At 48.5% G+C, this 14,474-nt stretch overlaps 1 protein-coding gene across 1 annotated transcript; it reads right to left on the reverse strand.

The window, feature by feature from the left end:
• Positions 1 to 321: 321 nt before the first annotated feature.
• Positions 322 to 14,272, reverse strand: KCTD2 (potassium channel tetramerization domain containing 2). The gene is made up of 6 exons (XM_044247469.1): positions 13,934 to 14,272; positions 12,272 to 12,380; positions 9,941 to 10,032; positions 4,424 to 4,519; positions 2,096 to 2,221; positions 322 to 1,369 (listed from the first exon to the last, which is right to left on the reverse strand). The coding sequence occupies exons 1-6, from the start codon at positions 14,270 to 14,272 to the stop codon at positions 1,340 to 1,342; spliced, it is 792 nt and encodes a 263-aa protein (XP_044103404.1). The 3' UTR covers positions 322 to 1,339.
• Positions 14,273 to 14,474: the final 202 nt, after the last annotated feature.

Here is a 14,474-nt window from a genome sequence, read left to right on the forward strand (position 1 = left end):
TGCCATACCAGGAAAGTCATCTAGGGAAAAACTAGGGATTCTCTGGCCCTTTGCATTCAGTGACTGTTCACCATGACGATTCAGCTACGAGCTCTGTGGTCCCAGCCTGAAGGAGGGCTTTTCTCCCCTCCTCGGTCAAACAAGCATTTGATTCGCCATGACCTGGCTCTCTGAAGAAAGAAGTGATGCTAATGCGTGGGGTCAGAGATGTAGGGAGGGGGGTCCTTGGCCCGCCCAGCAAACACACACACTCTACCGGGGATAATGTGGGGGCATGGACACGCCTGCCAGGCATGGTCAGAAATCAAGAAGAGACATAAATAAATACTAAATGTTCAGTCAAGGCATTTCCAAGAGACAATCACAGAAGAAATAACACTTTTGGATACTATAATGTAACACATTTGGCAACTTTCAAAGAAATGCTGTCCCCATCCCAAGCCATCAGAGGATCCCAAGTCCCCTTTATCTTCGGTCCAGTTTCAGAAGTCAGAGAAGGAAGACGGGCCAACGGAGGGTGAGCGAAGGCTACAGACCAGCTACCTGACGCTCCCACCTGTCTGTGCAACACAGTGCGAGACGCCACCTGCCTCAGACCTCCTCTCGGGAAGAAAGCAAGCTACTGGAGAGTCCGGGCTGCTAGAGGCAAATGAGGCAGGGATGGACATGGTGGCGGCTAAGCGCCCCGAACCCAGGGCAGCGATCCCCGACCTCCGCCCATAACCAAGGACACCCCATCACCTGCTTCCTCAAAGGGGTTCTGTTCACAGGAACGGGGGGAGGGGTTATTCTGGCAACGCCATCCTTTATCCAAAACCTAAATTCAACTTGACAGACTGAAGCTACAGTCCTTGGCATCTGCTGCATTAGTCTGGGGTGCAGAGAAGGAGGGAAAGATAGTGTTACAAAGCGGCTTCCAACGCGGCACTCGGGCGAAAACATGGCACAGCTCACGGACCATCCTCCTCCATTTGCCGCGGCTTCCCTGCAGTACGGGCATGTACAAGGAGCCAGGCCTTCCTCTTCCCTTCCCCCAGGTGCCCATAAGGGCTCCAACTGGGAACGTGGCCCAGCTGCGGTTATCAGACTCGTCACGACACTGGCTAAGAAAACAAAAGCAGGTTTCTGAAAAGGTATTCTGCAGCCGGAGTCGCGTCTGTCTTCAGGTTCCTGTGGGAGGGGGCAGGGGTTCCTTTGGTTTTGACCCGAACACTTCTCCACTGGGGGGCCAGGCTCAGCTTTGCTTTGCAGCAGCTCGGTTGGTTACTGTACAGGAGCAAGGTTGAACGTCACGAGGTGCTCTGCCGGGTTGCTCTCCTGATGGTCAAGGATCTGGAGTTTACATCCGAGATCCTCTCTCCTGAAGAATCTGCGGGTGGAAGACGGGGGAGAGGGCTGAGGCTTGGACTCTGGAGCAGACCTGCTTTGAGGCTGAGGCTGCTAAGCAGACTGCTGAGGGGCAAGGGAGCCGCAGCTGCTTTCTGCTGGACCCTGCGAGCGGCACTACAATCCCTGGTAAACCGGGAGGCAAGGCAGGGCTGCAGCCCTGACCCCCTCGAAGCACTTCAGTAGTAAAAGACTCGCTCAACACCGCGGGGCCCCGAGCGCTGTCGATGCTAAAGGAAATGGTGCAGACGCACCATGGGCTGCTGACTTAGGAGAGGGTGTGAGGTAACTGCGCCATTTCCCAGTGACTAAAGGGGCGGAGGTCACAGAGGTAACCAAATACCTCTTCTCTTGAGGCAGCAAAAAGGAGAACAGTTTCAATGAATAGACATAAAATATTTTCCAATTCTCAGTTTCAGAATTCTCACGTTGTTGTAATTAGTGGCAATAAGATTTTTTTCACTAACTGGACTGAGGGTATGAGCGTCCACCCTATTTCAGTAAGCGTTTCCTGACTGAAACCCTCAGCCACGGCTCCATAAATCCTGACTTAAATTATAACAGTCAAAAACCAAAATGAAGGCAAAATGCAAAGCCAGCTTCAGAGGAAAGGGAAGAAACCTCAAGCAACAATTGGTTCAGGCAAAGCCCTCTAAGGGGCTGGGAACAAACGAGTCAGAGACAAAATTCTGGTGACACCATTTCTTACCTTTGCCTTTTCACTGGGCTCTATGACAATGCCATTGGTAGAATTATTTAGTTCTCTAGAGACGACACAGAGGAATTCTGCCTGATCCTCATTTCCGTAGTTATAGGAAGAGCCGATGCTGATCAGCTGATAGAACAAGAATATGGCGAATAGTCACCTTCAGGTACCAAAGAGCCACACACGTCCAACCCTCCTCCTGACCCAACTGTGTAGTATTGCCTCTCATGGACGATCACTTCTGGGACTATCCAGGCTCGAGGACACGTCTGGATCTCAGTTACTCACCAGTGCGTCCTCAATAAGCCTTCCCTAGAGAAGAAAAGTACGGGCGCTGCCACTGTCTCCCACCCAAGCACTTGAAACAATCCCAAAGGCAGCAACTAGGATTACCACGATCATACTCCTTCTAGCAAACACTGAGGTGAAAGAGAATGTTTGTGTGAATGAGAATGGACACTTGCTTCAGCCAAACGCCTACACAGAGCTGGCTCATCTTCAGGCAGAAGTCCTGGACTGGAGACTGGTACTCAGAAGGCTCTGGAAAGCACTGAGTGAATCACTGAAGAGTTACCAGAAGCCATATGCTGCTGGGACCTTTAACCTTTTTAGCAAATTGAATTCAGGATTCAATTCTAAATAGACAATACACGTGCTCAGGGAAAAACGAAGCCAAAGGGTAGGGTCATCTGGGCAAGCATGTAGCGCCTCATGTCAGAAGAACATGACTGATTCGCTCTATGAACGGGCTTTAACTTCCTCATCCATATAATAGAGTTCGTACAGGCATGCCTTGTCTGCCCCCCCAAACATGAACAAGATGAGAGAAAGATTCATAATTATTCACTGCTTTCATAAAGAATACTTAAAAGGGCACCAGGGTGGCTCAGTCGGTTAAGCATCTGCTTTCTGCTCAGGTCATGATCCTGGGGTCCCTGGACTGAGTCCCGAATCGGGCTCCCTGCTCGGTGGGGCTTCTCCCTCTGCCCTCACCCTGCCCTTGTGATCTCTCTCAAATAAACTTAAAAAAAAAAAAAAAAAGAATTGTAAAAACAAACAAACAAACTTATTTTTATTATTACTTTTTTAATAATATTCTTTGCTGGGGCACCTGGGTGGCTCAGTCATTAAGCATCTGCCTGCAGCTCAGGTCATGATCCCAGAGTCCGCTACTTTTCCCTCTCCACTCCCCCTACTTGTATTCCCTCTCTTGCTGCCCCTCTCTCTCAGTCAAATAAATAAAAATCTAAAAAAACCAAAACAAAAAACAAAACATTCTTTGCTTAAAACTTATTCCAGGGAGGGGGTGTCTGGTTGGCTCAGCAGGAGAAGCATGCAACTCTTGAGTTCAGGGTCTGAGTTCCAGCCCCATGTTGGGCACAGAGATTACTTAAAAATAGAATCTTGAAAAAGAAAAAACACATAGCAGGGAAAATACTTGTGGGGTGGAAGTATGGCACATCTTGCAGCCCCCACCTGGCTAAGAATCAGGCCGACATACACAGGCAGAATGGACTGGCCAGTGCGGGCGAGCGTGAGGAAGGATCCTGCATTAGCTCTGAAGGCGGAGACACCCGTGTATCCGATGTACAACACAGTGCTCTTAGCAGCCCAGCAGCTAGTTGAGAAGGTGAGTTTCTGGTGACCCCTTAATTGACTCTTCAAAAGTCTGCATAAAAATGGGCCTGATCCCCACAAAATGGTAACAGGATCCTTCTGTTTGCTAACATGTTCTGTCTGCTCGCGCCCAGCCTCCCTGTGGCGAAGGCAACAGATGAGCTGAACAATTCTGCCATCTAATGGAGGGAACAGTACAACGCTGACTGTGTGGCTTTGTCTGGATACTTTCTCCACGACACAAAGCTAAAGGAACAGAAATGCCCAGACTGATGGGGACGGCGAGGCCACACTCCTCACCATACCTGACTCCTTTCATATCACACACGCCCGTGCTCTTCGGGATGGATTACACACTGTTTGGAACGACAGCATTCTCACCCCGGGGGGAGGAAAGGAAAGGCTGTCGCTGCATCCTAGCCTTCTTTTCATAGTTCTTCTATAAAATGTCAACTGAGCACTTAAGAAAAAACCCGAGAGGCACTTTCAGGCCTAAGCAAGCACAATCAAACTGAAACTTGGACGTGAAGTTGGGAGACAGGATACTACTCTCCGGTCTCCCAACTCATCGGTAGGACTGAGCACATCACACACACCCAGTGGCTCTTTCCTACGTTTCTGAACAGGTTCCCACCTGGCCTGATGGACCCCTGAGGTTGGGAGCTGCCTATGGCTGGCGACGGTTTGAGGCACGGGGCCTCCTGGGAAACATACCTGTTCAAATTTCCACCCATCGGACATAGTGGAGACCATCTGCGTAAGCTCCTCCTCCTGGCACTGCAGGACTCTGTACACGTGCTTCACGGGGCCCTGCGACAACAATAGACTTTGAAGAACAATCTCGAGGACACAACAGTTTGCAGCTGCCCTCGTGTGGCTCTTCCCAAAACTGACCACTGAAAAGGAGCTTGCTTGGACATTTTTTCTGGACAGCCCCACACGAGCCCCTCTGACAAGCAGCAATGTCGTTTTTCTTTCTTTCTTTTTTTTTTTAAAGATTTTATTTATTTGACAGAGATCACAAGTAGGCAGAGAGGCAGGAAGAGAGAGAGGAGGAAGCAGGCTCCCCACTGAGCAGAGAGCCCGAGGCAGGGCTCGATCCCAGGACCCTGGGATCATGACCTGAGCCGAAGGCAGAGGCTTTAACCCACTGAGGCACCCAGGTGCCCCAGCGATGTCGTTTTTCAATAAAAACTTATCCAAGGAAAGAAAGGAAAAAAAAAAGGCCCAAGGCTATGGAATCAGTGGGTCCAATAATTCTGAAGTTCAGAGAAATGAGTTATGTGCTTAGATTTCATCCATTTCCCGGAATAGAAAATAGAGTAAAATCACTTTGGACAAGAAAGTCACCTCATCATCTTAATTGCTTCATATCTGACATACATACTGAAAATGCAGACCATTTTGGTTTATTTAGAGTGAAATCTTATTATGGGAATAATATATTAAACAGGATCCCAGGATATACCAATGTTTAAAGCACTTACCCTCCGCGGATGGTACCTGAGAGTGAAAGTGTTTCAGAAGTAAACAGTAGCACGTCCGTTATAGAAGTATATACTAAAAAATGGGTATTTGGTCTTTGTTCTTGGTTCCTAGCACAGAGCTCCTAAAACCCTTGGAATTACCTGAGGGATGAAAGTATCTTTTTTGTGCTAATGACTGGTCCCCAGAAAGACCAAGCACCATTAGAAGATTAGATCATCCAGTCCTACCTGCCGACCTCTGACCTCGGTGGGAGGGAGAGGGGCTGAAGGCTGAACTCGATTACCAATGACCAATGATTTAATCTAATTAGTCATGTGTACGTAATGAAACATCCTTAAAAACCCTCGAACACTGAGGTTCAGGGAGCTTCCAAGTTGGCAACCATAAGCACATGCTGGCCAAGTGGTACATCCCAACTCCACAGGCACGAAGGCTCCGGCGCTCGGATCCCGCCCCACTTCTCTCCATCTGGCTGTCCTCTGTCTCCTAGAGATAAACTGTAATAGTAAGTAGAGCATCTTCCTGGGTTCTAGTTGTTCTAGTAAATTACTGAACCCGAAGGGGGATGTCATGGGAACCCTGCATTGTGTAGCCGCGCTGGACAGAAGTGCAGGTAGCATGGGGACCTGGGATGTGGCACTGGCGTCTGAAGCAGGGGGCTGAGCCCTGAAACCTGTAGAAAGAGTTACTACACACAAGTTAGTTTCAGGAGAGAACGAACTGCTGGACTCCCAGTTGGTGTCAGATCCAGAGAGAAGTCACTTTTAGCCCACTCAGCTCTGGAACAGTAGTTAGAACCAGAAGCGAAAAGGCTAGATGCCCCAAAGTTGCGGCATGAAGGCCCCTAACGCTTTATCCACAGGAGAACCCCTCCCTTAGGACTTGGGCTGTGAGCCTTAGAAGCCAAAGTCAGGGGGCGCCTGGGTGGCTCAGTCAGTTAAGCATCTGCCTTTGGCTCAGATCCTGGGATCAAGCCCCATGTTGGGTTCTCTGCTCAGTGGAGAGTCTGCTTCTCTCTCTGACTCTCCCTCTGTTCTATGTGTGTCTCTCTTTCAAATCAATCAATCTTTAAAAAAAAAAAAAAAAAAAGCCGAAGGCAGGCGAGGGCAAGGGGTGCTGCAGGGAGGCATGCTCCCCAGATGAGAGCTCCCGTTCTCACAAGGACGACTGGAGGCTCACAGGAAGATGCAGCATTTGTCAATTTCGGACCATTCAGTGTTGGGCCCGACAGCTGCACATCCACTGCCCGTCCAAAGGACATGACGCATTTTTTAGAGCACAAACAGCAACGGAAGCTGAGAACAATGATGCTCCATCACGGAGGGATTGGTTATATTCTTGGGATTTCAAGAAAATATGGACTGGGGCGGGGGTGTGCCTGCGTGGCTCAATGGGTTAAGCCTCTGCCTTCGGCTCAGGTCATGATCTCAGGGTCCTGGGATGGAGTCCCACATCAGGCTCTCTGCTCAGCGGGGGACCTGCTTCCCACCCTCCCCCGCCCCGCCCCTACCCAGCCTGCCTCTCTGCCTACTTGTGATCTCTGTCAAATAAATAAATAAAATCTTTAAAAAAAGAAAGAAAGAAAATACAGACGGTTTCCTTAAGAATAATGGAAATTTGGCTTTGGTGCTTTTTCAAAAGGATGACTGGGCTTCAGTTCTCTGGAAAATTTGTTTGCAAGAACCCGCTGCTGGGGAAATACTGGCTCAACAAAAGCAGCTCTAGATTAGGGAGTGCTCCAAGCCCAGAGTGGCTTCCCCCTCCGCTCCCGTCTTCTGCCGGACACTGGTGTGTCTTGCCTGAGTCAGGCGGTGCTTGTTGGGATAGAGGCAGCGCCAGCGCCCGGGCTGGTCCGCCAACCATGCTGAGCTCTTTCTTTCATGGTCTCCCCTTCTGGACCGAATGCAACTATTGTTACACGAGGCACCAAGAAAAACATTCCCTCCACCTAAAATGTAGAGCAAATCTCGGGAAGATTTCAATGATCTCTGAGCACACATTTTGGAAACAACCAAGTGTTTTATGTTCTAAAACTCAGAGTATCACGAAAGCTCTACAATACTAGCCCCAACTATCAAAGCCCAAGGTATTTAAGATGCTACCTCTTGGGGCGCCTGGGTGGCTCAGTGGGTTAAAGCCTCTGCCTTCGGCTCGGGTCATGGTCCCAGGGTTCTGGGATCGAGCCCCGCATCGGGCTCTCTCCTCAGTGGGGAGCCTGCTTCCTCCTCTCTCTCTCTCTGCCTGCCTACTTGTGATTTCTGTCTGTCAAATAAATAAGTAAAATCTTAAAAAAAAAAAAAAAAGATGCTACCTCTTTATTTTTCTCTTGTAAAGTAAACCACAGGTGTTCTCAAATGCACTAAGATTAATGACCTAACAAAAAATGTCAGAGACAGCAAAGTAGCAGAGTAGTGGCAGCCACTAATAGAGAAATCAGAAGTCACTAAAAGGTGGGGTGGGACACCCATATTCAGGCTCTGCCTGAATCCCGGTCATGTGTGTCTCCCTGAAATAGAGACAAGTTAGGGGCCCCTGGCTGGCTCAGTGGGAGGAGCGTGTGGCTCTTGATCTTGGGTTGTTGAGTTCCAGCCCCATGTTGGGTGTACAGATTACTTAAAAATAAAATCTTAAGAAAAAAATCGGCAAGTTAAAGGAGATCACGTGTTTGAAGGGACAGCCACAAAAATACACACATGGCCAATTTTGCCTTAGAGCTGTGGTACATGCAAAAGAGGGTGTTTTTGAACAACATCAAATCCACTGCTCAGAGTTTCACTAAATAAAAAGGACAGATGGAAAGATCAATTAGCATCAAAAAGGCCTTGCCATCCCTAGAACAAAAAAGCTTCCAACTGGGTCTATATCCACAAGCCTTCAGAACCTAGAGGACTAATTAACTTAATCGCTGTCATCAAACAAATCTTACAATGCTCTCAAGGACTTAGCTAATGGCAAAGAACTGAGAACATTCAGGACTGAATGGCTTCAAATTACATAATTCATGGTACCATCAAAATTTACACTAAGCAATCAAAAGTTTTTTCGGAATGTGGAAAATTGAGGACAAAGCTAGGTTTCCAGAACGTCTAGCTATTAAGTATCTACAATAGAGAAAGATGCCACGTACAATATAATCCGAGATGGCAACGAGATTGAGGCCATTCGATATTCCATATGGTAAATTGCAAACCAATTATAAATTCATTTTTGAACATTAGAAAGGTTTTCAGACATTAGCTAGAAGGAAGAAAACCAAGAAGCTCTTCTTTCCACCTTTGCAAACTACGACAGATAAAATGAAGAAAAGTCATTTTTGGTCATAGATGTCAGTTCCCCCATCAGATAACTCCATTTAGAGCCAGGAAAAATGAACAAACAAACAAACAAACAAAAAAAACCCCAGAAAATTTGGATATATGAAGTCTCAGATAGAACAGAGAGAGGAACTATTTTTTACTTTTTGTTTTGTTCTGACTTTTGAAAAGAAACATTGCCTTCTGAATCACAGGAAAATTCTACACTGCAATAGACTGGATCTCAGGAAAGCATCCATCACTGGGAGCTGATGGGGTAAGAGGCAACTCAGGCTACAAGACAGATGGTCACAGTGGAGTCCAATGCTGCCCTCCGTCACTACAGCTGTACCTTCTTAAAATACAGCCTATACAGGAAAGGGACCGTCTGTTTTCCCCGCTAGACTTCAAGCTTCTAGAGGGCACAGACCCTCTCCTAGGAGCCAGAGAATCTCAAGGGCCTAAAAGATGCCACTGTGGCCACTTATGACATGTGATGGGTGACACGGTGTGAAATAAGCGCTGTGTGCCTTACGGTCGTCTCAAACTGGTGGCAAATTGTGTGGGTTTTGTTGCTGTTGTTATTCTGTCTACTGAGTTAATATAAAAACCCAGACTTCATAATTAACAGGAAAGCCCGAGATTATTTCCTCCGAAGCATCATTCACAAGCAGCTCCTAAAGTCTAGAACGCGAGACTGGTTTCACGCGGCTATCGGGAGCCGAATGGGACGTGATCACACTTTTAAAACGGCTGGTCCTAGTAGTGGCCAACAGGTGGAAGCAAGAGCTTGCTGGGCCCTAATGTGGAGGGAGACAGATACTCTGCCTGAGAACAAGGTTAGGGACCTCAAGTGCCATGGACTTGCTGCCAAATGGTGAGCAGCCACAACCGCTCGCTCTCTTAAAGGGACAGGAGGGCTGTTTTGTTTTGTTATGTCTTCTTCTGTTTCCTTGTTCTGAACAAGCCCAGAGGCGAATGCGCTGTCTGTCTGGTGCATGGACTGTGTTCCCCACAGACCTCCAGCTTTAAGGGGAGTGGTAGCTCTAGCCTGACAGCACGTGTCCCTTTTCAAATCCCACCCAGACACAGCGACAAAGAGCCATGGAGACCTTTTCCCTTTAAGAGTTCAAAACCCGTGGGGCACCTGGCTGGCTCAGTTGGTGGAGCTGTGACTCTTGATCTTGGGGTTCTGAGTTTGAGCCCCATGCTGTGGGTGAAGAGATTAAAAATAAAATCTTATTAAAAAAAAAAAAAAAAAAAGGGTGCCTGGGTGGCTCAGTTGGTTGAGCGACTGCCTCTGGCTCAGGTCATGATCCTGGAGTCCCGGGGGATGGAGCCGGAGTCTCTCTCCCTCTGACCTTCCCCCTCTCGTGCTTTCACTCTCTCAAATTAATAAATAAATAAAATCTGGGGAAAAGAAAAAAAAAGAGAGTTCAAAACCCATTACCTGAGAAGTTCTGTTCTCATTGTCCCGTATCCGTTCCTTAACCAGCCGCACAAGAGATGCAATGTTGTAAAACTCCGCTTCTTCCAGAACACCTAGGTCAAGGACCAAACTGTAGTTAGAGACGTGTGTGCATTCCCCAGAAAACAGCAAGAGCTGAAGTTTGCATGCTTGCTAAGAACTGCATTTTTCTTTCTTTCTTTCTTTTTAAAAAAAGATTTATTTATTTGACACAGAGAGAGAGAGAGAGAGAGAGAGAGAGATATCACAAGTAGGCAGAGAGGCAGGAAGAGACAGGGGGTAAGCAGGCTCCCCGATGAGCAGAGAGCCCGATACCGGGCTCAATCCTAGGACCCTGAGACCATGACCCAAGCCAAAGGCAGAGGCTTAACCCACTGAGCCACCCAGGCGCCCCAAGAACTGCTTTCTCAAATGGAAGCCTGGTCTCCCTCCTTCAGGCTGGGAAACATTTCTTTGCTGTTTAGGGTGTACCCATTTCCTTCTCCCCAGCATGAGTCAAGCTCTGGAGCTGCTCTGTTCATTCTGTTTCACCCCTGCAGTTTCCCACTTGGCACCCTCCTCGACTCTCCCTGCACCTGCCCATTAGCTGCAGGACACCTTTCCCATATGTTACTTATTTCCTGGAACTGGTCACATTGGAGAACTCCTGAGCTTGCAATGCTTACCCAGTCTGTCCTAAAAATGACCAGCGGTGAGTGTGTATAAATTAATGTGGACCACATTTAATAGGATGCTTATTATTTGAACATAAAAGGCAGTTACTGAAAGAATGCCACGCTAAATAAACTAAAAGGCTGTGGACAGGACAACCAAGTGGGATGTGTGATCTGGTATCAGACAAAAACATTTGCTATAAACAACATTACTGGAGCAACTGATAAAATTAGAATATATGCTATAGATAGAAATATTTATTAATATTAAATTTCCTGAACTCGATAACTCTACTGTACCCTTGTTCTTGGGAAATACAGGTGAAGAATTAATGGGTGAATCTGTGATTTAGTCTAAATAGTTCAGAAGTAAAAACTGCAGTGGGGAAGGAAGAAGGACAGGAGTGGGGAGACAGAAGGGATGAGAACACAAGCATGACAAAAAAAATGCTAAAAAATGGATGAATCTGGGAGTTCTCTGTGCTGTTCTGGCCCTTTCCTCTGAGTTTGAAAATATTTCAATAGCAAACAATTTTTTTAAAGACTTCAGAAAAGATGCTGAAGACTCCTCTTTTCAAGAAACGAGATTATCCGTGAGGTAGTGATTATTAAAGCTGGACGGTGGGTGCACGGAATTTATTGTACTATTCCCATTATTTCTGCACACTTTTGAAATGTTAAAGAAAGAAAGAGCAAGCACACGAGTCCTCTTTTTACCAGTTGAAACTGATGTGTTTTGCGGCCACTTCATTAATTAGCATGGCCATTACAGCTTTCTTACTCAGAGCTAAAGTTTCTAGGTCAGGGTGCCCTGGACTTAGGGACAGGCCCCAATCTTCTACTGAATGCCTTTGGTGAGACCACGGCGAGACTTTTAGAAAGATGTCTAGACCCGCTTAACAGTCCAGATGCCCTACAAACCAAAAAGATGAGGCAACCGATGATACACCTGACAACGGACTGGAGAACGAATTAGGTCAGCTGCAAAAATTTACAAGGAAGCATGAGACCAGTCTTAAAAGAAATGAGGCCAAGCCTTTATTATGTTTTATAGCTGCAAGTAAAATTGAAAAAAATAAATAATTAATGTCAGAGATGTGATGCTCCAGGCTACGGACCTTCACTGCTTACAAGCTCCTAAGTAAAAGCAAAAAGGGATCCTGACAATTCTTCAGGTTTGGAGAATGCTCCCGAAGCTATCTGTAAAACTGAGCTAGCTCTTTTCCTTCTCATTAAGGACGCTGAACAGAGCCCAGTGGGGACCCCTTAAACAAGACCTCCTCAGATAAGACTAGGTAACCAGAGACTCCCTGCTCACTTCCATAAACCTTTACTACACCTGCACATGAACTTGATGAAAATCTCCAAAAAAAAAAAAATTCAAATTTGGGAGCGCCTGGGTGGCTCAGTCATTAAGCATCTGCCTTCGGCTCAGGTCAGGATCCCGGGGTCCTGGGATTAAGCCCCTGCATCGGGTTCCCTGCTCAGAGGAAAGCCTTGCTTCTCCCTCTCCCACTCCCCCTGCTTGTGTTCCTTCTCTCACTTTGTCTGTTTCTGTCAAATAAAATAAAAGTCTTTAAAAAAAAAAATCCAAATCTGTGAAACAGCTTTAAAGATAGAACCCAAATTTGAAAATGCCCAGTTCAAACGTCGTTCTTACCTTCTTCTGCCAGCTCCTTCGTAATGATGAGTTTCCCATGGCGGAGGTAGTTTAGGATAGGACCAAAGTAGGTGGGATCTCTGTCAATCAGATAGGCCCCTGTCTCATCCTGCCAACCGAACACAAAGGTATCACTCTGGAGATTTCAGACTAAGTCCGGGCAGGGTTTCAGCCTCTCTGTCACAATTTGTTAGTGAGAGGGCGAGTGTTGCTAGATGTTGCTTATCACAAACTACTGGCAAGAAGGCTAGCTTTATTGAGATCATTTCAGGTGGGGTGTTACAGATGCCAAGTCCCACATCCAGGCGTTTACTTGAACTTCTAAAATCTTTACTTGGGACACAATTACCACCATTCTTCTATGGGATATCTGTTATAAAGTAAGGGGAAGAAAATGCCAGTTTGATTATTAAATCTCTGCTTGAGATGGACATTCTGACTGCTCTATTGCCCCCAAATCACATTCCTTATTCTAAGAAAACCTCTGTATAGTTGGCAATACTCCTGAGCTCAAGGCCAACATCAGTGGGAGTCTGCATTGCCAGCTGTAACTCACACACCCCAGTTCTGTGCCCAGAGGAAGCTTGGCACCGCCGGGACTTGGCGCTGAGCAGCTTTAATCCTACTCATCTTTACAGTAAAAGGAACAAGAAGAAACTGGCTTCTATTGCAACAAGAGAGATTTAGGGTAGATAAAAATAATTCCTTTACAAGCAAAGGTTTTGGAATTTCTTTAAAGTTAGGGCAGGACATGTTTCTATCAATCTGAGATTAGAGGAGAGGTAGATGGTGAATAAATAAAACAGCCAATCTCTACCCAAACCTAACTCCATTTCAATGTAACTGGCTGAGTGCTATATGGAAGGTGAGGAATGCTATGGTCAACGCCTTACTAAATGATCCATGTGTAAAGTTAATAAACAACACTTCAAACTGGAAATGGGTTGGAAGTGTCTCGTCACCTCTCAACTTTTGGTTAGGAGCCATGCATCTTGCTCAACAGCATTCTTCAGTATGCATTTTCCGATGGCCTTAACCAGTCGGCTTGGGTTTGCACTGGCAACTGGTAATCTCTTTCCAAGGCATGTATCTGAGCTCTAACATGCTCCTAGAACAGTGACTGTTACCAGATGAGAGCTCAGGGCCCAGGACCGCAGGAAAGAAGCGTGCTATCAGGAGAAGCACTTCCTGCAGCTGTCAGACCCAGGCTTTCACCCAACTTGGCAGAGGGGTCCAAGAGGAAGTCTGAGAAAGCTACAAAGATGCCTTCGCTCACCCTGACCCAGTTCTGGACGCATCTGGCACAGGCAGTGAGGGGCTGACGAGGAGCCAAGGGAAAACTCATGCAGATCCGAGGGGCTGGTTATGAGAGGCAGAGAGAGGAATACGGAGAAGGGGTGTGGAGTGGGTTCTCGTGGGTGCGGGTGGGCACCGTGTGGGCAATGAGTCGCTGAGAGCGAAGGGCGGGGTCAGAGAGAAAGCCGGAGTGCGACTGAGGATGGGGGAGAATAGCCCCCGGGAACAGCCTGACGGGGGAGGGGCAGGAGGGGGTTACGGCCCGAAAAGCCCGCCTGTGGGGAGCGTGTCGCAGGAATCTGGGGACGAGCTAGGAGGCACGAAGGGGGTTCGATGGCCGGGGGCGCGCCCGAAGGCGGGGCGCACCTTGTCCGAGTCCAGCTCCGGGTCCTCCTGGCAGCAGAGGCGACACAGGAAAGACTTGGGCTCCCGGCCTAGGGTCTGTCTGGTGGTCACGAAGTAAGTGCCGCCCACGTTCAGTCGGACCCAGCGGGCCGCGCCGCCGCCCCCTGCCCGCTCTGGCGGTCCGGGACCCGGCTCCAGCGGAGGCGCGGCAGCGGCGGGTGGGCGGCCGTGCCCCCGGGGCGTGGGGCCGACGGGGCGAGGGCTGGGGGGTCCGCGGCCCGGGCCGCCCCCATCGCCCAGCCCGCTCCCGCCACCCCCTCCCAGCCCAGCCATCGCCGGGTCCAGCTGCAGCTCCGCCATCTTGGGCCGCCGCCGCCGCCGCTGCCCGCGCGCCGCCGGGCCGGCCCATCTCTCGGCAGGGAGAGCCGGGCCGGCCCATCGGCGGGGGTGGGGCCGGGGGAGAGGGACGGGAGCGCCCCCAACCAGCGCCCGGGGACCAGTGAGGGGGGAAGTGCTACACCCGCCCTCGGGGGCGGGACTTCCGGAACCACCCTCCATTTCT

The sequence above is a fragment of the Neovison vison genome, chromosome 5 (assembly GCF_020171115.1).
Source record: "Neovison vison isolate M4711 chromosome 5, ASM_NN_V1, whole genome shotgun sequence".
NCBI lineage: Eukaryota > Metazoa > Chordata > Mammalia > Carnivora > Mustelidae > Neogale > Neogale vison.

Coding starts and splice junctions, on each gene's coding strand:
- KCTD2 (XM_044247469.1), bottom strand. CDS start 14,272: ATGGCGGAGCTGCAGCTGGACCCGGCGATGGCTGGGCTGGGAGGGGGT. Junction 12,381..13,933: donor CGGAGCTGGACTCGGACAAG/GTGCGCCCCGCC, acceptor TTCGGTTGGCAG/GATGAGACAGGGGCCTATCT. Junction 1,370..2,095: donor AGCCCAGTGAAAAGGCAAAG/GTAAGAAATGGT, acceptor TTCCACCCGCAG/ATTCTTCAGGAGAGAGGATC.